This window comes from Haemaphysalis longicornis, unplaced genomic scaffold, assembly GCF_048455015.1.
Source record: "Haemaphysalis longicornis isolate Haplotype H1 unplaced genomic scaffold, Haemaphysalis longicornis Haplotype H1 scaffold_2, whole genome shotgun sequence".
In the NCBI taxonomy this organism is placed as follows: Eukaryota; Metazoa; Arthropoda; class Arachnida; order Ixodida; family Ixodidae; genus Haemaphysalis; species Haemaphysalis longicornis.
This window is the reverse complement of record NW_027526295.1, coordinates 160342060-160366020: the sequence shown is the minus strand read 5'-3', so window position 1 is coordinate 160366020 and position 23961 is coordinate 160342060. Positions and strand designations below refer to the sequence as shown.

Here is a 23961-nt window from a genome sequence, read left to right as displayed (position 1 = left end):
CGTAATTTGTGATGTGTACGATTCGAACTACTCGATTCGAAATTATTCGTCCAAATCACTGTTTGCTTCGAATTTGCTTTGAACCTCAAATTCTGTATTCGCCCATCCCTAGTGAATACGCCACTAGCTTTACAGGCGCAGCTTCAACGGCCATTTCAGCGAAGTAGTTTTGGTTGGAAGAAAAAGCGCTAACGTTTTGGGTTTCTTGTTTAAAAGTTTACTTTTGTCTCGGCTAATCCTAAATGTCTTGGTGATACTGATTTCCAGTCAATTCTTGCACGTTGTTAGCCCATATCTACAAGCCTTTTTGCAGGAGAGAAGCTGAAGTTTTGCAAAGCTGAGTTCTCTGAAAATTCTAGCACAAAGAAAGGGTGGCAGAAGAAAAGAATGTGAAAAGTTGAAAAACAGTCTATTAAGGGAGCACACTGCACTTAAAACAGCTTCCTTTAATTTTTACGTAAACTCTGTGAAACTTGTCGGTCTTGCTGCTTTTTTTTTCCACTGATTTGAAATATGCCAATATTTTTTAATAAGTCAATTAGTTACCAAGATAATTAATTAAAGATAATTATTCATTTTTGGAGGAACAATAGACAAAGCAGTTTTTGTCATAAAACTGTAATCTTTATGTTTTCCAATACTATGAACCCTGGTGTGTGCAATAAGAGAATCGGTTTTTTTGATGCTCCACTTGGAACTAATTTTACAGCTCATTAAACTTTGGTGTTGGGCATTCGAAATGGTTCCTTGTCAGGGGTGCCAACAAGGTTTAATGAGCTGTAAAATTACTTCCAAGTGGTGCATCAAAAAAACCGATTCTCTTATTGCACACACCAGGGTTCATAGTATTGGAAAACATAAAGATTATGACCAAAACTGTTTTGTCTATTGTTCCTTCAAAAATGACTAATTATCTCTAATTATCTTGGTAACTAATGGACTGACTCAAAAAATAATGACATATTTGGAATCGTTGGAAAAAAGTAGCATGGCTGACAAGTGGCACAGAGTTTACTTCAAAATTAAAGGAAGCTGTTTTAAAGGCCAACTGCACTCAAAATTTTTTTTTCTACAAATAAGTAGTCTGTGCTCTTAAAATCACTATGGCGAAATCCTTAGCTTCGTAATCACAGAGAGCGCTAGGTACCGCCGTTCAAAGTACCTCCGAGCAGACGACGTTTGCACCTGGCGGAGAGTCGCCGTAACAAGTTCCGAGCGGCCTGTGACGGAGGTTGGGGAACCTGTCCCGTGAAGCTCGCGCTTCTCCGGCGACTTGCAGGGCGCTCCGCCGGGCGCAGGGATGCGTTCGCCCGGGGTTTCTCTGCTACACCAGCGCGCTGTACCGGCGTCGCCATCAAATGTTTAAACCAGCCGCATAGGCAGTAATATCCCCCATTTTTCTCAATGCAAAAAAAAAAAAATGATTAGAAGCCTAAACCTATTACGGCGCTTGCGAATGTGTTGGAGTTAGCAAAACTATTTTTACTTGAAAATAATATTTTTACTCAAAGAAAAAAATAGCGCGAAAGGAGCACTTGCCTTACATTTGTCATTCCTATAGCATTTACCACAGAAAAAAAAGATATATTATAAATTATTGACCACTTGCACTTCCGCGTCCAATATTGGCCTCATTTGGGCTGGCCCAACGCCACCTCTATCCTTTAGACATTTCCAAAAGTTTTACGACCCAAATAGAGTACACGCGGCTTAAACATTTGTGCGACTTCTGTCTCCCTAGCTAAGTGAACCAAAATCAGCCTTTCTCGTAGTAACAAATACACGCGCACAAATATTGGCCGTCGTATTTGGGAAGTGCGAAAACTAAACTGCTCCTCTCCTAAACAATAGATTATATTTTTGTTTGATTCCCAAGTGAAGTATTTACTTTGAGCGTTAGATTTAGTTTATTTGAAAGTAAAACGTTTTCAACAGTACCTGTATCTGGTTAAAGTAGAAAACAGCGGTAGATAGGAAGTGTTTTCGTGTTTTAGTGCGTCATAAGCTCTGGAGGCGGGCTTATAGTTTCAGATCCTTTTATAATTCGATTCTCGATGTGCACACAGGGGAAAAAATACTGGGCCGATATTCACGAAGCTGTTTGCATGTAATGTATAGTGGAAATAGTGATTTATCTCCGCCCGCGTGCGATTTGTTCCCTTCAGAGAGGGCGACGTGATAGCCGAGGGGTCGGCTATAATAAAAGCTGCTTTTCGATATCGTATACGAGCAAATAGCTTTGTAAATCAGGGTCCGTTTTCTACTTGCAATGCCAAAAATTGCTATTCCGGCAGTTATTATGATGGAAAAAATTACTGTCGGGCGGTCTACTTCATCTCGATTGATAGCAACGGGATGGCGGAATTGCGCCCAACTCCATTATCATGGGCAAACGTTAGTGGAAGTTCTTCTGTGGAAATAAAAAAGCGAAACGCGGCGCTACCACGCGCATTTGAAGGCGGCTCTGAGCGGCCGCCGACTCTGGCGCGGTCGCTTCCGTTCCCTCACGTACGTCACATCCGGCCGCCGCTATGGCCGCCTTTTCTATTCAGTTTCGGTTCCGAAAACGCGAATGTCGCGAGCCGTTTGAGTCGCGCGCGTTGATGTTTGAAGCGCAGTATTTTGCATTTCGCACCCTTTTTATATGAACTGTTAGGTGACATTATTTTTACGCTGTCGAAAATTTGAGTGCAGTTGGCCTTTAAGAGCAGTGTCCCCCCTTAATCTCTTAAACTAAAAGTAATGGTACACGAATTCATGCTATACGTTGCACTCTGTGTCAGTCCCCCAGAGATTTCATCTACACTAGAAGTGAAGAGTATGTGGCGGCTATGTATAACTTGTCGTGGGGTCTGTCTGCCTTGCCTTCATTCTCAGGACGAGCCCTATCGGATTGCCACCGATGTCCAAGTCATTCCCACACCAGGCCACACCTTGACCGACGTGAGCGTGGTGGTGAAGACTGCAAAACTCGGCACAGTCGCCATTACTGGTACTGACTTCTGCGGTTGTTTTATAACCCGACCACACGGCCAGCGTCAAATCAATGTCTTAATTGATTGATCATTAGGTTTAATGCGTTGACGCTACACAGGCCATTGATGAGGCGTGCTGTAGTGGGGGGCTCTGGTGTAGTTTTGATTACCTTGTCTTCCAATCAATGTCTTCCAAATCAATGTCTTCCGGCAGGTACCTCGGCAAACTTGGTTCGATGTTTTCTGCCACGAAGTCAGTTTTGCCATTGGTAGTTACCACGTATTTGAGAAAAAAAAGAAAAGGCTGGAGGTTGTAGCTGGATGTACGAAGTCTTGCTGTAACAAACGGTGCACACCTCGTAAGCTTTACTGTCTGTACAGTCGAGTCCACTTATAACAATATGCGAGTTCCAAGGAAATTTCGTTATAACTGATAATTGTTATAAGCTGGTTGCGGGAAAAAAAGAAAGAGCGCACTTGATTTTATTCGCATGCTAGCAAGGTCGTAGTACACTTAACCTCGTTATAATTTAAGGGGCGTCGTGATTTGCTCGTTATAACCAATATTCCATTATAGCTGTAGCGGGCATAGCGGGTGCAATCGCATCGCGCTGCATAGCGGTACACAACAAGGTAACCGCATTATGGAGATAAAAAGGAACATTCGCACACCTACTTTATTGCAGTTCCAAATACAGAACTCCTATGTCAAACCCGCTTTGCTGAAAAGAAGTTCGTAGTGGGACGTTGATGCATCTTTCTGATGCAAACGACGGCTCGCTCAGCTTCGTGCCCGATGTGATGGCTTTTATTACAGCTGCCTTCACGTATAGCATCTTTCGCTTTCCGCCTGGCGCAGTCATGCTGCTCAAAACGAATAAGGCTGAAGCAGTAAAAAAAAAAAAAAAAAGAAGAAAGAAAGAAAACAGGAAACACGCACAAAACTAACAACGCACTTCTCGCGGTGCACATCGACGAGTGACAGCAGTTGTAGGCGAGCGCGCCACGGCTGTGTGTGTCACATGCATTGGCTGCGTACTGTGTGCAGCGAGAGGAAGGTGGGAATGGCTGTGCGGGCACAGTGGACGCATGGCGCGCCGTCTGGCTTTGTGTGCATTGCAGGAGTGTGCATGGCGGGAGTTTTGAACTCCTTAACATACACTTGTCGCCTTGTGCACCGTCAAAAATCTGCGTTGTGCACTGTCGTGAAATTGTCTCAAAATTTTATTTTCGAACGAAATTTGCTTGTTATATCCTGCAATTTTACCTCATTAAGACGAGGTTTTAAATACATTGGTTTCTATAAGGACTCTCAAGGGGAATTACGATTTGCTCGTTATAGCCGTTATTTAATTATAGCCTGTCTTGTTATTACGAGGTTTAATTGTACTACTTATTTGCAGAAAAGAAGCCATAGTCGGTCAGCTTTGTTTTGTGCACGCAAAGTTGGCGCACACCTTTTTCAAGAGCATCTATAGGTGCTTCATATAGCTGAGCAAAAAGTCCTTGGCAGGAACGAAGTCCCTGAGGGACTGCATCATATCTTGGGCCTCCTGTGAAGACATTACCTGAGCAGGCTGCACAACCGCGTCGTCAGAGTCGTCACTGTCACCGCTGTCTGCAGCACGTATCCGCGCAACTATCGCCTCTTCCATGAGGCACTCGGAGGTTCCTGACATCGCTAACATCGCCCCTGGCATCCAATCCGCGGAAAGACTGAGGCAGTTGAAGAGGCACCCAGTCAAATTCAAAGCGGCACGCATGTGACACAACAACCGAACGCACGAGCGAGCGGCACTAGCTCACGAGTGGGCGCGGGGGCGAGCTCATTTTCCGAGCGGTGGAAGGGATGCGAGGCACATCGTGGCTCACGGCGCGTACCGGCGGCAGCTCACATTGTTGGTGCACACTGTGACCGAATTAAATCATTATATTCGATATCGCAGCACTGGAGCATTGTAATGAGCGGTTTATTTTACCGTATAAGGCATACAAAAGTGGACGGTGCCATAGTTGTTCATTGTCATATCTGCTGTATTGTTATAAATGGCATTGTTGAAGTCAAGGGCTTGACGGACAACCATCTGGTCGGGAGGGTACATTTGAGAGAGAAAGAGGGCACCGACCAAGTAACGAAAAAGAAAAACTTAAAATACGTTTCGGCTCCCGCACGGGAGCCTTGTTCACAATTAATTTTATTGCAGAGAAAATTGGCCTTAAGTAGGCTTTAAAACATGATGTAGGCAGCGTGCATACATTGGGTGCAAGGTTCCGATGTTGCGATTAAGGGTGTTAGGCGTTGTCTGTATTATTAGCGATTCTAAATTTAATCTTGCGGCCAAATTCTTCTCCGTAGTGATGATGCATGCATTTTCCCAGTCTATCTCGTGGCCCGACAGCTCTTCATGTTCGGCGAGGGCATTTGACACCACTTTTTTAGTCTTCACATCATAGCAGTGCTGTTTTAGACGCTTTTGAAAGCAGCCCGTCTCGCCTACGTACACAGAGTTGCAGTTTGCACAAGGGACCTCATATATCACTCTGGGATATCTTTCTTTAGGAAGCTTATCCTTTACGTGGGTCAGTGTGTGTCGCAGCCTCTTCGATGTACTTCATAGCTGCGCAGAACACGAGCCAAAGCTTCGCTTGTGCCAGTGACATAAGGAATGGCAGCCCACTTCTTTTTGCCGGCACTGGGCGTTGTCTGCAGAGCCATCCTTCTTTCCACGGATGAAACAAAGGCGTCAGGGTAGCCGCAGCCCGACAGGTCCTGACGAACTCTCTTAATGTCGTTCGCCATCGTCTTCTGGCCTAGTGCAAACAGTGTGGCTGCGTCGGATCAGAGAAGACACCACAGAGCGCTTGTGTGAGGCGGGTTGAACGGATCTGAAGCAGAGATAACGACCGGTGTGGCTGCTCTTCCGGTACACGTCAAATTCGAGGTCCGGTCCGGCGCGTTTGACGAGCACGACTAAAAACGGCAGTTGCCCATTGATCTCCTCTTCAACAGTGAACTGTATGGCCGCATTCATGCAGTTGAGGTGCGTTGTAAACTGGGGTAGCACGTCTCTACGATTTATGCAAAAACAGTCATCTACATAACGAAGGAAAATTTTAGGTGCCGGAACGCTGGAGTCACTGGAACGCTGTGCACTGGCCTCCCTTCTAAAACGTAGATACAAGAAAATAGCGATGACTTAGCAAGTCAAAACTTAGCACATATGCTGAGTGCTTGATAAGAAAATGGTATAAAGTATTAAGATTAAATGGGAAAGCAATGGAACAAAAATTTTGCATACATTTTCATGAAGAAATATGAGTTCCCTTACTTGACAAGATGTATTCGACTGGCACGCACCTCCAGTCATTGAAAACAGGCTGAGCATGCTAGTGGCTTGTACAACCTTACTGCAAGTCAAGTTTCTCACATATGCCGCTGTATTGACGGGTAACTTCTTTTCTTATAAAATTTACACAAGTAGCATTCGGCTTGGCTACACCCAGAGTAAGCATACACTGTTTTCACCAAAGGCTTATGTGCGTTGGGCTTCGTTGCACGGCTTTGGCGTCGTGCGAGGAAGCCAACCCACGGGAGCCTATTTTGCGCTTAAAAGCGTTATCAGAGTCCTTCAAGGCTTTTCTGGTCATTAAACTCCACCGTCACGCTATGGGAGAGCTTTGTGCGCTACCCGAGGAGGCCGCACCGCGACACTGACATTGATCGAAGAGCAGCCAGGGAAGTGGTCGGAGGGCATTCGGTAGGGAATGGACGCTTGCCACAGTATCAGCAGTGTGCATTCGCTTTAATTGTCGTGGGCCGCTCAAATGGACTTGGCATTTTTTGAGCAGTAAAAAATTTTGTGTGAACAGTCACGCTGTTACTGCGCTGCTGCCTGCCAGTGTTGCTACAGAGGAAACGGCGACAAAACGTCTCTATTAATGCTTAGAATTCTTTGCTGAGTACCTGAACGGCCAGGACTGTGTAGCACCCTGCATTCACACAAAAATGCAGATTTGGCAGAAGTTCTACTTTCAGTCGTTATAGTAGCGTAAATGGAGATAATTGGTCACACATAATTCGAAAAAACCAATAAACAAGAAAAGTAGAAAAATAAAATTTTCACAAAAATTATCCAAGAAAAACAAAAATGTGCATCTTATACATATCTGTTCAAGAAACCAAAGGATAAATAAAAAAATTCATAAAAAACGTCTAAAATACGAATGAAAACAGTGAAAATGGCGAAGCGTGTAGCGTCCTGCATTTCCACAAAAATGCAAATTTGGTGGAAGTTCCGCCTTCGTTATAGTTAAAGCGGAAATTTAGATAATTGGACAGAATTTTGAAAAACTAAAAAATAAAATAAACAAAACAAAATGTTCGCAAAAATGATCTGACAAATCAAAAAACGCATCTTATGTATCTCCCCCCACTACCGAACAATAAAAGAAAAAAGTTAGCAAAAAAAACGTTCCAAATATGGCTGTATTCAAAGTACAGCCATATTTGGCTGTAAGGAATTGGCCCTCTACACTCTAGACAAGCGGCACAAGAATGCTACGCAGTAGTAGAGAATTCCCTGAATTTCTGCAGATTTTTTCGCTCTCCTTTTGGCGCTGAGCTGCGCGCGAGATAGAGGCGTACCATTCCCCGAAAAAAAGTTAACCAATTGAGCTTTTATTCACTGCGAGTCTGCTTATGTAAAAAGCAATCTCACACCAGCTTGGCGAATCTGTCGTGAATGGAGATAAATACCGCGTCAATGTGTGTGCAGACATTGTAGAGGGCATACCCCTCGGCAACGGCAGATAAGATGCCTTTTTTTTTTTTTTTTGAAGGGCCTTCTGCATTTTTTTTTACTTGCAAAAATAATAAGGCTTCGAGTATAGTGGTTTTCTCACGATTCCCTGTGAGTAAACGTGAAGCCAGGTGAATTAAAGCTGCAATGGAGATCTCCTTTTTTTTTTTTTTTTGGCATTGTCTTCGCTTTTTGTTTTCTTTCTCTTGGGTGGGGGAGGGGAGGACATATTGGATGCTTTGTAATTAAGCACATTGCCAAACTGTAAAAGGAGCTCTTAAAACAGCAGCCTTTTTGTTTTGTGGACATCTTTTTTTTTTTTTTTAACCACCCTGACGACCTTTGCTTCTTGGGGTTAATGGGCCAGAAATAACCTCCCTAAATAAAAGGCCTTACAACCGCATGCCTGTAATGATGCCAACTATGTTAATATGTTCTGTAAAATAAATATGTAAGAATGTGAATGCTCTCTGTGAATGAGTTCCTGTGAGCGCAAGCGTAACGAGCAATGTACAAAGCCGAGAATTATTCAAAAATATTCCAACTGCCATTCCCATTCTAAACTTGAATGCTACAGCCAACTTGTTTCCATCAGATACCAGAGGCACTCACGAGAGTAGTCGTTGTTTTAAAGTGTTCAATAATTCCAAGACTTTCAGTGTTTTCAAAATCACAGTATGTCACCACACCGCACCTCAGTGATGCATAAAAGGGAAGCACTGAAGAAGCTGAGTCCAAAGTAAACTAAATAGAAGTATTGTTCACCCGTGCAAACTTTACGTTTTTCACCGTGTCAATATGTCTCCCCTGCCTTTAGGGGACAAGCCCCTTAGGGGCTGGGGCTGTTGGCGCCTCCTGTCGCCATCATTGTTGTAATCGTCGTCATAATCATCGCATCATGTAGTCACGGTACTAAAACACCGGGACACTCGTTTACGCCTCGCGCTAGAGCGTGCTTCATGCTTCAAAGACACCAGTCTTTTACAGTAGAGCTGTATACCTCTACCCCCAACGGTTTCATCACTGTTGGAAAAAACCCCAAGGTGCCAAGAATACACTTATACACTGCATGCTTCGCCCCTCTCCAGGTTTCACGTTTGTGGAAATGGCCCGGGATTTTTTTTTTGCACGCAAGTACAGTCCTAGCAGGTGTCAGAAATAAGTTCAGCATGTCACTCCCTATATCCACCTCCTTGCAGGTTAAACTAAAATGTCTCGAACCTTGGTGCCTATGGCATGCAAGCATCACGGCCAAGCCACTTAGGCTCTCGACGCGCGTGAATTTTCCCTAGAATCAACTGCGCCGAACTTGGATGTCCGTGGTGTGAAATCGATTTTTAAGGTTGAGAGCTGCAGCCGGGCAAGGCCATGAAAAGCGTAGTTGAATGTCAGGAAAGATTTTACACCATCTTGGAACCCAACTCCCTTTAAAATCTCCTTTGGCATGGAGACTTTTGAGAAATTTCTCAGAATCAAAACCCAACATCAGCCAACAGTTTTGAGTGTGCGTTCTGCCTGATGTGGGTTCCCCGTAAGGGCTGCAATTACAAGACTTTTCTGCTGGCTTTGTTTTGTAACAACAATTGAGGGCACAATTACCAACAATGTGTTTCTATCGAGAAAGTGCTACCAAAGGTGGGTGCAGGTTCTGTCACGTGGCTGCACGCACAGAGCAGCGGCGCCCGCCTGGTGCCCTCCGATCTGTGGATGGGAGTTTCACGATTAGGAAAAGCATTGAAGGACTCTATTGTTATAGTATACAAGTTGTGCGGCTGAGCCAACTTTTATTCCTCTATGTTTTGTAAATTTTAAACACCGAAAAACTTCATATACTTCGAACGGTAAAACTTTGCTGTGAGTCAAATAGAATAGCAAACACTTTTGAATGCCTGCTAGTCATTCCTCTATATCCAGACTTGTTTGTATTCAGAAAAGAACTAATAAACAAATAAATAAATAAACTTATTTGAAGTTTTGAATATTCGCACACCTCTAACTCATGGACTTTTCTTTTCGATCTTGCTCCGATTCTTTGCGATTTTTGTATCCCCAGTTTTGTTGACTTTTGCAACTTGCTTTATTTTCTCGACTATTTTTGCTTCGAGACGATGCTTTTCGAAGTGGAGGGATACTGCCACCCTATGTATGGGCAGGGGTACGTGCTCACTATTTGGGCACCAAACAGCCCCAACTGTCGTGTTGCGAAGAGGAAGAAGTTCTTTGTTCTTAACTCACTCCTCCATCTGTGCAGCTAGCTGATAAAACAGAGCTCGTCGTTCGACATGCCATCTTTCCGTCGTATGCCGAAGCATTTGTGGGCATCCACGGGAGTTTTATCTAAGGTAAAACTCGTCCTCCCTTCTTCCCCACCTCTCCTGCAGGGGACCTGTTTGAGAAGGTGGAGGACATTGGGAACCCCAAGCTGTGGAGGGAGCTGGGTGGCAGCGAGGACCCCAAGCAGCAGTGCAAGAGCCGCCAGATGATTTTGGACGTGGCCGACTACATCATCCCCGGCCATGGCCCCATGTTCAGGGTCACCGAACATATGCGGGAGGAACATGCCCGCCTCTTTGAGTGCCACGATGGCGTAAGCGAGGGGGAGGAGGGCGGCAGCCCCTGATGCAACGCTCGCGCATAGAACAGTTGCGGTTCCCTCTTCCCTCAACCTTAGCTTGTACGAGCTTATGGTTATTACATTTCGATACTGGGGCTCCTAGATATCAGTCTCGGGCTCACTAAGGGCGCCCTGGGAAGCAGTCCAGCATTTGCTTTTCACATGCATGTATTTCTATGGTGCAGAGAATCCTCGCACTACTCACGAACTATCCGTGGTGAGTTTGGGACTGTACATCGAAGAGCCCCGCTGTCTGTGATGACTGAGAATCGAGCGGAGTGTGAGAAGTACCGTACTACTGTGCTCTCTTATCTCTCTGTCTCCCGCCCCTTTTGTATGGATCTTCTTTACAGTACTGGCGCCTTCAAGCCGCCATATCTTTTTTTACGAGTGCTATTTAAGGCAGCGTAGCAGTGGTGTAGTTAATTTATATGGCTTGCGCTAGATGTTAGAAAAGGTGCCCGCAGTTGTCTGTGGAGGGAAAAGACGCTTGGGTAGCTTGGGAATCGGGCGGCAGAGCTGAGGACACTGACTGCAATAAAGATAAGTTGTCACGGCTGGAAAGGGTATTTTGACTGCTTGTTGAGAGCCAGAGATGAGGGAAAAGTAGTTCCTCATAGAACACGTGGCAGTGCTACCAAAAGTGATAAGTTCAAGAACGGTTTGGGTGAAGGCGATTGCTCCGTGTGCATTTTCAGTTGCGTGGTAACTATTACAAAAGAATAGCAGACTGGAGTGTTCAATACACGGCAGTATGTGGATGCGGGCTTCACTTAGTCCAGTCATTCCAAATTTCTTCTATTTGTTTCAACTATGGGTGATGCAGAAGTGTGGCAGAGGAGGTTTTTTTAGTCTCTTAGAAAACGAAGTGTTCTTCCTAAAACAGGGATGATGATTGCATTTGCTTGGGGTAATGTTGTCTCTGAGAATAAGGGCTCGTTTTTGCCAGTAGTATTTGAGGAACAGGAAGTAAGCCTTTTGTATCACCCCTAAGTGATGCAATGAACACATTTGGTATCTGTGGGCTGTGCATTTGAAATACATTGTTGGTAGACACCTTCGCTCGGTTGCCAACGACTAGAGTGGCTAAAGAGACCCATTCTCCAAATCTGCTCTCCACAACTCTTTGCCGGCGGAACAAATACTCTTCAGTCATTGTCTTGTCGGGGAATTTTGGAATAATCTGAAATTTCTCCTTGTTACTCGGGACCTCCTTATGCAGTTGGGACCAGTCATAATAAAATAGGCAGGATGCAACACATTATTTGCTGGGTTCAACTTTGTTCCTTGTGTGGCGGCATACACAAATACATCTGGTAACGAAAGACAACAGTGGGGGTGTTTGTGTATTATCCCACAAGAAAAATGGTCAAAGCATCTTTGTATGTGCTTTCCTTGCGCAGGCCTTTGAGTTCTACCTCCGTGACCCAAATATGAATAGAATTTCTGTCTAGGCATTTAGCCATTGGGTACAAGATTTAGCCTTTTGATAACAGCTACGTATGGCCAAATTGAAGGACACTATCAATTGGTCCATCGTTGGGCAGAGGGTTTGACAATGTGCCTTCGGTAATGGTGCGGTCATTATCTGTGAGCATGGAGTCAGTTTCATATGTTTTGTTTATTGTTGACGTTCCCTGCACTTTAAAAGTTTAGCTTTTAGATGTTCATGATGAAAGTGTGCGCGTACGAATGAAATACTAAGTGCTTACAAAAATGCAGGTTATGTTATGGGAGTGACGGCAATTTTTTTCCATTTAACTTAGCTGCTTCTAACTAGTGCTGTCAAACAAATTTCTTGTCTGACTTGGTTTGTAGCTCTGCTTTAGAGGTACCATTAAAATCTTGGAAGCAGTTATTCCTCCAAAGCGACCATCTTGAAGGAGCCAATGAAACTTTTCTTCTTCTTCAAAGTTTTGTTGAAATTATCTCTGTGTTATGCTTTTTTCTGTTGCGAGGGGCTCGTTCATTTAAAGTAAGGTAGCGTTTTCGTGAAGCTCATCTTGTCCGGTTCATTTCAATGCTCCAGTTTTTAAAGTTTACCGCTGTTACAGTCGAGCACCTTTTTTATGCGAGAAAGTATACAGGCACAGATCATAATATGTTAGCGTTATTTCGTGATCTGTATACCTCTAGTCCTCATTACACAATTTCTTCTACTCTTGCTGCATGCCTGTTTAGCTGGTACTTGTAAACGTTAATAAGTTCGTTGAAGGATAGAAAATCTATTCCTGAACTATACAGCCCATCTGTAATGCCACCATGATGGCCATTGCTATCTTAGTAACCATTGGCCTACAGAAATCTATGTGGAGTTTTGCCATGCAATGCTCTGCTGCCCCACTCAGTGTTCTCGCACTACCAAATTTTGGGGTTGTGTTGCCAGTGTAAAGCCAGAAAAACCCTTGCTCAGTGGTGTCAGGCATGGTATTGCGATAGGAGACTTCAAAGATGATGGAGATTTTTTTTTCTCCACTGCGAAAACTTCAGTGTGTTTTGTAAGTGACAGACATACTGCACACAACTTTTCACTCTATTCATTCACTCAAGCACATTGGTGAGGGGGTAACAAGGGTTGCGATTATCTGGGGTGACTGGTAGATGATAGCTGAAGTCTGAATAGGCGTATAAATTTCCTGATGTGAACTTTTGCCATCAAGAGCAAGTTGCACCTCTCTTTTGATTCACTGACTGATCGTATGCATTTTGACAGGGAGCCAATCTTAACAACACCTAAACTGTGTTCCTGTGCAGCAAAAGCTTTCGATACGATAATAAGATTCTGTCGTGTGTGACATTTGGTGCACGCGAAATGTACCCAGGTGATGTAAGTTCACCGGTAACCCTCCAATATGCTGCACTTTGAAGTGCAAATATTGCTTTCGTATACTGAGCTTTAATATTGACTTTTCATGAGCTTCCTCTGTACAATTACAATGTTGTGCTATAGTAAAACTTCATTACAAGAGACACTTGGTTATATGAGACAATAACGCTGAAAGGTGGGCTAGTTGGTGTTACAGCTAGATAGCTGTAACTTGAGTGCACAAAAAAACAAGGACTGAACGAAGACGCGAAGACCAGCGCAGACTAACAACTGAAATTTTATTCATCATTCAACACATGTATACCCTCTTTGACAACACCCACGCATGATCAAATGTGTACATATCGCGTCATACACACAAACGCAAGAAGAAAAACAAGAATCACACTTTAACCTTTGCATTATCTCTATCGTCTAACAACTTAATTTCCTTATCGGACAGGGCTACTGATGGTTTACTTACGCACGTTCCCTTAATTTTGACATCTGCCAGGCTTCCACTATCTCTCTTGTAGTCCTGTCTTAGTGGTGGAACTCCGTCGTCGTTAGGTCAAACAACGGCTCGCACTTTTTTGTTGTGCACTGCACACTGTGTGCAGCCAGATGCGTGTATGGCCAACCTTTAAGGCTGGACATGTGTTAGTCTGCGGTGGTCTTCGTGTCTTCGTTCAGTCCTCGTTTTTTGTGCGCTCAAGTTACAGCTATGAGAGAAATTTGAATGAAAGCGTTTTGGTTGGCTTTCCTATGCTTGCCATGTTAGCAACATTGCATAGAAGAGACTTTGGTTACCAGAGACACATCTTCCGGTTCCCTTGAGTGTCTCTTGTAACGAAGTTTTACTGTATTGCTAATTTGTCTGGCCCATGTGGTGTTGTGGCAAAATCGGCGGAAAATTTGTAGTTATTGTTGCGCAACTTTTCATGACTGACCATCAGGCTGTCAAATAAAAAGCTGTTTGTTTTAAAGCAGCAATATAATGCCTTCTGTACGAAATTTCCTCTCTGGAGAACCATCGTGATCGCCAAGTTGTATTGTATCTCAGTGCTTGTTGCTATAGGTCATATCACTTTGAGTTGATCGGAAATGAATTTTTTTGTGCTCAGCTGATCAAGCTGGATCAAGTTAGAAATAAGGAAAACGGGCAGAACTTCAGACATCCTGAACAATGTTTTTCTTCCCAGGTTGCACCTCTTATCTTACCATACATATCACGTGTGACCTAATTCTTAAAAATTTCTGAAAGTTCATCTCTCTTTCTTTTTTTGTAAATCAGTCGAACATTTTGAGGATCATGAAAGGAATTAGATTTTTTTCCTTTTTTTGCGATGATTATGTTTCGCCAGCAGAATGAAACAATATAGTCCCGAAAGCCTTTAATAAATATTTCATTGTGGGCAAAAAAAGACTCCCTTGGATCTCACTGTGTGTTCTTTATCTATGTAGCTCTCATTTTTGGTTATGTTTAACGAATGTTTCGTTGTGCTTTGAACTATTTGTTAAATAGCCCTTTAGTCTGTCAGGCGCTTCTTTTCAAAAAAGTTATCAATCTGCAAGCTGATAAATGATGGCTGATCTCCTTTGTTTGTGTTTTCTATATGCATATATATATTTGTTATCACGTATATAAATATAAACTATTTTTAAGGCCTCTGTTTAGGAAAACATCTTTTGTTCAATGCTATGTCCATTTAGTTTTGGTTCCTGTGCCACTGATTATCACGATAAGTATTTGAGCAGTCTCTCAAAATACGAGGCAATGCTTCAAACTGTGGTGGCTATCTTCCTGAATCAAGGTGCGCAGAAATAAGGGAGTAATGTTGTAAGGCATGGTGGGGTCATTGTGGTTAGTGCTTTTTTAGCAGACCCCTTTGGGTCAGTAGGAATGGCCAGAGCTTCGAACAAAGGCAGAGGAGGACTGGGGAGATCTGTAAGCCTGCTGTTGCTGCCAATTTGTGCACAATTCGTAGTTTTACAGTTTGTCACGTGATGGCTGGTCCGGGGAAGGTGTGTGACCAGTTTTTGAAAACACTGGGCTGTGCTTACTATGCGGGTTGTAGGCATAAATTGAAGAGGCTTTTTTTTTCGCCTGTCTGTAATAGCTGTGCAGGTCTCCTGTATGTTTTCTTGGCGCATGTTTGAGGTTTGAAATGTTTGATTTTGTACTGTGATTATTTGGATGATGGGTCAGGCTTGATATGTATATACATTTTTATGGAACTTTGTACTGTGTTTAGAATAGGTGTAAAGGCTGTTTTTCACATTTTTGGGAAGCAGCATTTCTGGGGCCTCTGGAATGCGTTTACATGTTTTGTTCTACTAAACCTCCGCTCTAAAATCGAGTTACAGTAGACAAATGCCTTAGAAAATTGGTTCTTTATACTAACTTCTCTGAATATGTTGGGGCATAAAGAGGCGAATTTAGGGACCATGACTCTGTAAAGCCTTGTCTTTTCATTTTTGTTCTCACCTCGTTTCTTAACTAGCCCTAACGACGATGATACAAAATGCTGGCTTTGCCACAAATCATTCACGAACTCCTTTCATTCTACTAGCCAATTCAAGCTGTGCTCAATGGTGGCCTTGCCTTCATGACACCAGCACTGTGCGGCAAAGCGAAAAAAAGAAATAGGTGAAGGAGACTTTCACTCAAAAGTGACTACAGTTGAACCTCGTTATAAGAGACGTGGATGTAAGAGACAAATGGGTATAAGAGACAGTATTCACCCACATGGTTGGCCGCCCCATCTTTCCCATTAAATCGACCTCTTTTATAACAGACATTGGATGTAGAAGATTGGTTATAAGGGACAAGTCATCCTTGAAGTTTAATCAATAATCTCGCTTGTAACAGACATTTTAACCTCAGATGCAGTGCCACCAGTCACTAATTGCAGTTGCTTCCATTGTGGAAACACAGGTGGACGACAGACACCTGCAGTCGCTATTTATTATAACTTCAGCAAACACGAAGTGGTTCAGTCAGCTATAAAATGACAATGAGAAGCCCTGCCAATGGAAATGCTACTTAAAGAAGTGGTTGAAGCTTGCTGCCATCCATTGGATGTAGCGCGATAGCACATGCGGGCTCTCCCATTCGCGTAGCTCCCAATCAAGAAGCACTGCAGATGTTGAGTCCTGCAAGCATAATGAATAGCCTGAGCACACAGCGGAAGAAGCTGTGCGCTCTAGCTATTCATCAGGCTTGTGAACTCATAATCGACGATTCATCTTCCACAAACAAGGAAAGGAAAAAAAGCTTGTAGAATAGGTTGTAAAAAACAGTGTAAATACAGTCATGAAGCAAACAAAGTTTCATAAATTCTGGGGCCAAACATTAATTAAAATGATTCTTTTGCAACATGCTGTAGCGTTCTTTTGAGCTTGTTTTAGTCATACGGTGCCCACATTGAACTAGGGTCTGATTAGTAAGTGAAAACATGGTTCCCTGCTTATAAGAGACATCTCGTATAAGAGACAGAAATTGCTCCCCGGTACGTGTCTCTTATAAAGGGGTTCAACTGTAATTACCTTGCAGAGAGCCCCAAAGGTCAGACAACTTTCATCTGAAAACCACTAGTCCACAATATGTGGTAGTGCCCGAACACGCGGTTCGTACACGGAGTACCTCGTTGCATTGGGTAGCATGTTACTCGTGACACGTGACATTCAGGCATGCATGTCGCGTTGTAGTGCACAATGGTGTCTTGCACTGATAACAGCAAGGTACGTGCCTTACCATATGCCGCTGTAGTGTGACTTGTGTGTCAGGGGATCACTAATAAGCTTTGTGATGGTTCTGTTGACCGCAGGAAAGTGTGCCGTAAACCCTTGTTTCAATGAATTCCTCGGAGCAGACACCTATAATACCCGTGCCGCGTGTACACGAAAAATGACAGTAAGTGCTTAATGCCTTAAATTTTAATTCCATTAATTTGCTGCTACAAGCAAAAATATAATGCCATTCGCTCTAATGTCATTTTTGGTTTAAGGAGTTCACACAACTCATTCGCCTTCACGAACACCTTAAATCTGCCTACTCTTGAACGCGTTGAGCACCAAATGAAACCAACGAAACTCTCAGCACCAGAGCGTTGACGCGGAAACGTAGCTGAACTTCGAAAGAAGACAATTTTTTGTGCACTGTTGGTGGCGAGAAGTTCTGAAAAAGACTTAGTTCACTAAAACAGCGGCCAAAGGCAAAACATTTTGTTACTTGTTTTGAATTTTTCAGATTTGGCTACCGCTGGCAGGCAGGCGACGGCAGCTGCTAAAGCCGCTTTTAGAAGCGGCTCACACCGTTTTTTAGAAAACACTATTTCTCATAACGGTTTGTTTCACAAAAAACATTTCTAACTCTCGTACGACGTTTTTCTCTTCGTTAAAAACTTCTAAAATATTAGTGTATTTCTTTTTTTGGTTGTTATCACAGCTAATACATTTAATGCCTTCATGTTTTGGCATGTAGCACGGCCCGCCAAATAATGTCATTCGGTATATTAAGGCCTTAAACAGCTAATGTCATTTTTCATGTACGTGTGGCACGGGTATAACTTTGTTAAAAGCTGGAGCGATTTTCCCTCTCTGCACTGCAGTGGGGGCTGCAAAAACTTTGAATAAAGCAACAATTCAAGTAAGGCAGTCTCGCTATAACAAGGCTTTACTGTACATGCACATTTGCAGGGTGTGCCGCTCATTGTTTCTTAATTGCTGTAGGTAGTGGTTTTTGAAAATGACACTGTGTTTCTCTGTACGGCCCACCCTAAATTCTAAGCCTGAGAATGGGGCCCATTGCTTTTGACTGATGCAGACTATGTGCCAATACTAGTCCAACATTGCATTATCTTGCCAGTAATTAGGAAACCATATTATTAGAAGGGCTACGTTCATGACCTGCATTTGTGTGCACGCCGCAGCATCTTTGTGTCAGTGTGGCTTTTGGAAGTGTTTTTTACGAGGTCATCTTGAGCGTGCAAGTTCATGCATTTTGTTCAAGATAGAAATGGAGGGCTCAGCGCAGTGCAGCTTGAACAAGGCCTGTTCTGGGTCATTGACCCTTACGGTAATGCTGTCACACAGGGTTGTAGTAAAGCTTATTTCAAGTGTGGTTGGGTTTCGGGCAATGGCCACATCGAGGCATTTAATTGCCATAAGAAACTAGTGAGAGGAAGAAGTTTTGTATTGAGGAAGTGTGTGAACCCCAAATCCCATCTGTCACAAATAAGCTTCTTTTTGTGTAAGCTTATGGCAGGTGTTACGGTTTTGCACTGAAAGATGTGGGAATGTGCGTTCACTTTTTCTACGGAGATTTTGCTATGGAAGGAGGGAGAGAAGGAGATGCGCATGTATTTGAATGGTGCCTGGTGAAGCCTTTTGTGTGCAGTTGTGGCTAGAACCTTTGTGCTCAATAAAATATCAAAGCAATGTGGGTTCTGACTTGATACTGCCCTCCATTAGGAGTGGGAGTAGTGTGCGAGGTGCTATGGTGCTGTCTGGGGCGAGATTGTAGGTTTCTATTCCCGTAGCCGATCTGGAACCAACCGAGTGGTGAGACACTGAAGCACAACAGCTATATCACATTGGGAATGCATATCGTGCTTATGAGAGCACATTTTATGTTTGTTCATTTATTTTATTTCTTGCAGGAGAGGGAACTCAACATTGACAACATTAAAAATAAGGGACAGACTATGTTTTGGCTGCAGCTAGAAATGAACTCCTTGTTTTATGCATGCACGTTCTTCCAAATGTCGTGAACTCATCGTAACTCTATGCATCATTTATTATCCTGTGGTTGTGGTCACTGTCACCTGGAAGAAAAGAAAAGATTGGAGGATGGGGAAAGATAAATAACAGAAAGCAGGGAGTAAATCGCAGGGACTAAATCGCAAGGAGAGGATTGCACCTCTCCTTGGAAGATGAAGCCAGAAACACACAGAGCGGTGTCTATGTGCCTTTGATTTCTGTCCTTGTTCCCTTTCATGCAATTTTCTTTTTTTTTTTTTGCACAGTAACACAAAACACCTTCAGAATTTTGCTGTACCAACCTCCATGCCAGAAAGCCTCTTTGCCTCCTCTGAAGAAGTGCTTTGCCAGAGAGAATGCTGTTGGGGTTCAATTGACAAACAGCCTCATTACCGACGGGTGATTTAAGGGTCTTCACTATATTTCTTAGAGAGTGCTATGATCATTGCCGGTGGTGACTTTTTAGTTCTTGAAATGGTGGTGCAAGTTTAGCAGGGACACTATATATGCATGTCGCCTGAGCAGACCGTGGAGGGTGACATGAAACATGCTTATATAATCTGCACTTTCCCAGCTGTCTTGAGTCTTCCGTGCTGTGAACATTGCCAATGCCTCCATATTTCAGAGGCCATTTAAAAGGCCCTCTGTAGACTTTACATCTGCAAAGGGAACTTAAGCCTACTGAGCAAACTTTGTCTACTTTTTTTGTTATCGTCGCGGTCCTGCTTGCAGTGCGTAACTGTGGGATGAGGCTAAAGAAATGTAAACCGTTCACTGGCGCAATCCTATGAAGCAGAGAGCCACCTAAAAGATTGTCTTTTATTTCCTTGCAACAGCCCTGTTAGCCTTTGCTTTGTTTGGATTTTCTCAGGTGAAATCTCGCTGTAGAACAGCCACAGAGTAGCACATGTCTGCAGTGGTGTATTGGACAACACTGTGACATTGGCGGTAGTGCTATCACATTTAGTGGTTTAGGGGCATTAGGCTCAAAAGTTAGGGCTCCTTACCGTTAGGCCTAACAAACACCAAATTGCGTACCTGCTGAGGTGTATTTTCCAATGCTTCCCTCCCCAGGACTGTTAGTTTCATGGGAGTTTCAAAACTCGGACAGCGTTACATATATGCTCACAGAAAGGCACATATGGAGAGTGGTGTATTGGTCAACGCTTTCTGCAAGACTTTTCGTTCCATGCAAGTGCCAAAACTCGTGCAATGTGACCATGGCAGCACTTAGCTCATACACCTGCTGTGCAGCTGTCTGTAGTGTGAATTAATGTTTGTGGATGAAGGCTTATGTACACAGCCCACATCAATTCTTTGAAATACGAAACTGACATCAACACCTTCATGCATAAGCACTTCGCATGGCTTAGACAAGATTGAGGCACACCAGTATCGTCTGCAGCTTTAATACTGGCATTGCGAAACAAGGACTGATTCCTGGCTGTTTTGTCTTGGACAACTTCAGATTCTCGTGCTACTACGACCCCTATCGAGCAACCACATGGTACAGATCATGTTTGGATGTGGTCTTGACGACAAAGCGATTGCCCCTTCTATTGTACTCGAAAACAATAATGCACTGCATATGCCCATCAGAAGGTGAACTACTTTTGCAACGGCTTCTCTGGCCACCCACTTCACATGGTTGGGATGACGCATCGACTTTCGAAAATGATAGCCTTTCCTGGGCTGCCTAAAAGCAATGATTTTGATCTGTCTGCTGCCACTCGAATTAGCTATTACAGTTGCGACCTGGGCACTGCTGAGGAAAAACGCACTGACCAGAGCTTCTGCAATATGACCTCACATTCTCATTTTGCCAGATCTTTCTAACGACATAACTTCACCCAACTCTGCTGCATTTCTATGAAAACAACACCGATTTCTCCCTTTCGATCATGCCAGGACACCCGTCCTCTTTTTTTCTTTTAGAATACGGCTTTTATTATTTTAGTTCAAAAGCCAACCCTTGGGGGTTCTTACTCTACAGCGTAAACCCGCAGTTTAAAACTAATTGTACTAGTACGTTGACTTCAAGTGAACCTACACCTTAATAATGGAAATGGGCCTCTCAATAACTGGAGGAAGAGGAAAAAACTCCCTATTTTTCCCATCGGTTGTCGTTGCGGTCATTCCAGACCTGTCCTCAGACCAGGACTCCATGGCAGTAGCTGGCCGGCCGTGCGCTATTCACCAGCCGAAGCTGGGAGCAGGGGTCGGAGCTGGTCAGCGTGACTGCCCACTGTGAAGGGGCTGGGGTTGGGAGGGAGAGCTGGGGTGTTTGGGAATGTCACATTATGTGGTGTAGCGTCCCTGAGTGGGGGATAAGATAGTCTGAAAAGCTAACGGTCATAATAGTTTGGAACAAATCTCATCTGGACTCGTTCCAGAGACTGACAAGTATTGAGGAACAGAGTTTCATACAACTGAGCAGTACTCTAGCCCGGAACGCACAATAGCCCGAAAGAGGGACAACTAGCAGGTAGGATAGGTGAACTCTTTTGTGACAAGACCCCAAGGGACTTCATTGCCTCACTGCCTGTTCTTACAATGGGGTGTTTAAAACTTAGTGATGGATCAATGTGCACCGCCAAGTCCCGGACTGCTGAAAATCGAGTAATGGGTCGAACCATTGCGCAGCTTCTACAAAAATTAAATCAGCACCTGTCGACGATGGTGCGACATCACATTTGTCTTGGATAGGTTGATGTGAAGCATGCTTGCTGAACACCATGCTGAGACGGTGTAAATTTCATGCTGTAGAAGAGAGCACTCGCCATCCCTATCTATAGCCCAAAAGATCTTAATGTCATCAGCAAAGGGGAGCATTTCAGAGTGTTGCATGTGCTGAGCCAAGACATTGATAGAAATCAAGAACAACAGGGGGTCCAGGTTACTTCCCTGAGGCACTCCAGAAGTTGACCTAAGTTCACCAGAGAAACAACCCGAGCCTCAAACAACGTTTGTACGGTTAGACAGATTACTTTCAAAAAGCATCAAGTACATCTTACATATTCCATAGGGATCCAGTTTACACAGCAGCAAGAGGTACAGACACCATGTCGAATGCCTTTGGCAAATTGAAGTAGATTGCATCAATTTGGTGTATTGAATGTACGGCAGGGACCACTTTGCTAAGGAAAGCACACAAATTTGTCACAGGTGAACAATGAGGAAGAAAGTAATGCTGTTGCATACACAGTTTCTGGGAGAAGTAAGAGTAAAGGCGGTTGTACAGAATAAGCTCCAGAACTTTGGACAAGGAGCAAACCAGTATACAGGGCTATAATTGACCACAAGAGAAGGGTCGCCGAGCCTAAATATGTGTGCAACAATTGATCAGTGTTTCCATAGGGTTGGAAAGACTCCGGAGTGTATACAGAGATTGAGGATATGTCTCAGTATGAGTGTAAGCACTGGTACACAGCCCTTAACAATGAAGCTAGGGGTGCTGTTATGGTCACATGATTTTTTGGCTTTCATTTTCCCAGGGGGCGTCACAGATCTCCGTCTCGTAACTGGCGTTGCTGACATGAAGTCTGCCTGTAAGGTCTTATCTGCATAGTCGGAGTTGCCAGTATTAACAGCTGAAAAACTGGAGCTGAAGTGGCTTGCCAACAGGTTGGCAATTTCTGTTGAGGCAGGTATACACGTCTTGCCTGCATGTACCGACTGCATGTATTGGGGTGGGGAATATTTTGTGCCACAGCTTGTTGTGAGGGAAGGTGTTAGTTTGGAGCTATTTTGGTTTGGAACTCGCATATCTAAACTATACTTGAACACACTCAACGTGCTAATTCTAACCAAAGTAATAAAAAAAACGTTCTGGCCCAATGATATATCCTCGCAACACAAATACCGTCACTGTATTCCTCAGTGCGATGAGGAGTTACAGGGCGGCAGTCTTTCGACGTCATTTTTAAGCAAATGAGTAACGCAAGCAAATGCTCCATAATTTTTTGTTGACTGTATAACTACACGGCTCTCAAAATACGAACAAGGGCATCTCTAACTTGCAATGACTTCGGCTGAGGCTGGCCAGGTAAAGCGACAATGAGTCCGATGGGCTTTGAAAGGACAGCGGAGCGTCGGCGCTGCTGAACACATGTATTTCGGTCAGGATTCACACAACCGCGCCACTAATCGGCGTCCTCGATTCACAAATTACCAGTCCTGGACGGTCCGCGGGCAGTCTTAACCTAAGGCCCCACATGAAAACATAAGAACACTGAGCGGGGACCGCGTCTCGAGGCGCTGGACGATCTAGGACTAGTCGTTGAGGAGGCCTAGTGTCGTCACGGTTGGCTTCGAATTGTTGTGTCATGCGAGTTCTGATTTTGGGATTATTGCGAGGCCCCGGCCAAACGGCCAGGACCATTCAAAAATTTGCTTAAAAAGCTCATTACGTGGCCCCTCCCCACGGTGATCTTTAGTAAAAGGCGAAAGATCAGCTCGTATTTATCTGAGGAGAGGCCAGAGCATGGATGATAACCCAAAATTTGTCAAAGGTGGCCACCGGCCACGAATGGGTAACGATTGCCGGTGAGCCAATGTATTTTTAACAACTTTATTTAACAGTAGTCTTGCTAAACACCTATTTGGCTAAATGTTTTTTTTTGCCCAAGATAATGTGCACGTTTTTCTTTCTAGAATAATTAAATTCATGCTCTAATAAGTAACAGAGTTCGAATAGCTGGGCGGCCGGCTTTATTGCAACGTCAACGCCGAGAGCAAAAATGGCGGCGTATTGGTTCTTCAGGTGGCGCTTAACCAAAATAAATTTGCCGGGCAAATATTAGCAAGCGACTCAGTCGGCGATGTTTTCCTTTACTTTTTATCAGGAGAGTGACGTGAGCGTTGGCCACACACTTGTTGTGCTACAAGTGATTTGTACATTTGAAATAAAACGTTCGACATTTGAGCGAGTTGGTACTGGTTATGCATCTTGAACGGCGGCAGGGTAATAGGCAGGAGGGAAAGAAGACGGCAGGATCAGTGATT

General features: G+C 43.8%; 1 protein-coding gene and 1 non-coding gene across 3 annotated transcripts in view; one reads left to right on the top strand and one right to left on the bottom strand.

Moving 5' to 3' along the window:
• LOC144169398 (metallo-beta-lactamase domain-containing protein 1) overlaps positions 1-18636 on the top strand; it is a 45727-nt gene extending 27091 nt beyond the window's left edge. For both annotated transcript variants that reach the window (XM_077698520.1, XM_077698519.1), the window contains 2 exons: positions 2878-2992; positions 10156-18636. In XM_077698520.1, the coding sequence (XP_077554646.1) occupies positions 2878-2992; positions 10156-10394 (354 nt within the window). In that variant the 3' untranslated portion in view covers positions 10395-18636. The remainder of the gene's footprint in view (positions 1-2877; positions 2993-10155) is intronic.
• Positions 18637-23314: 4678 nt separating this feature from the next.
• LOC144171257 (U5 spliceosomal RNA) lies at positions 23315-23442 on the bottom strand. Its single transcript, XR_013322925.1, has one exon. It is a non-coding gene; the product is annotated as a U5 spliceosomal RNA (small nuclear RNA).
• Positions 23443-23961: the final 519 nt, after the last annotated feature.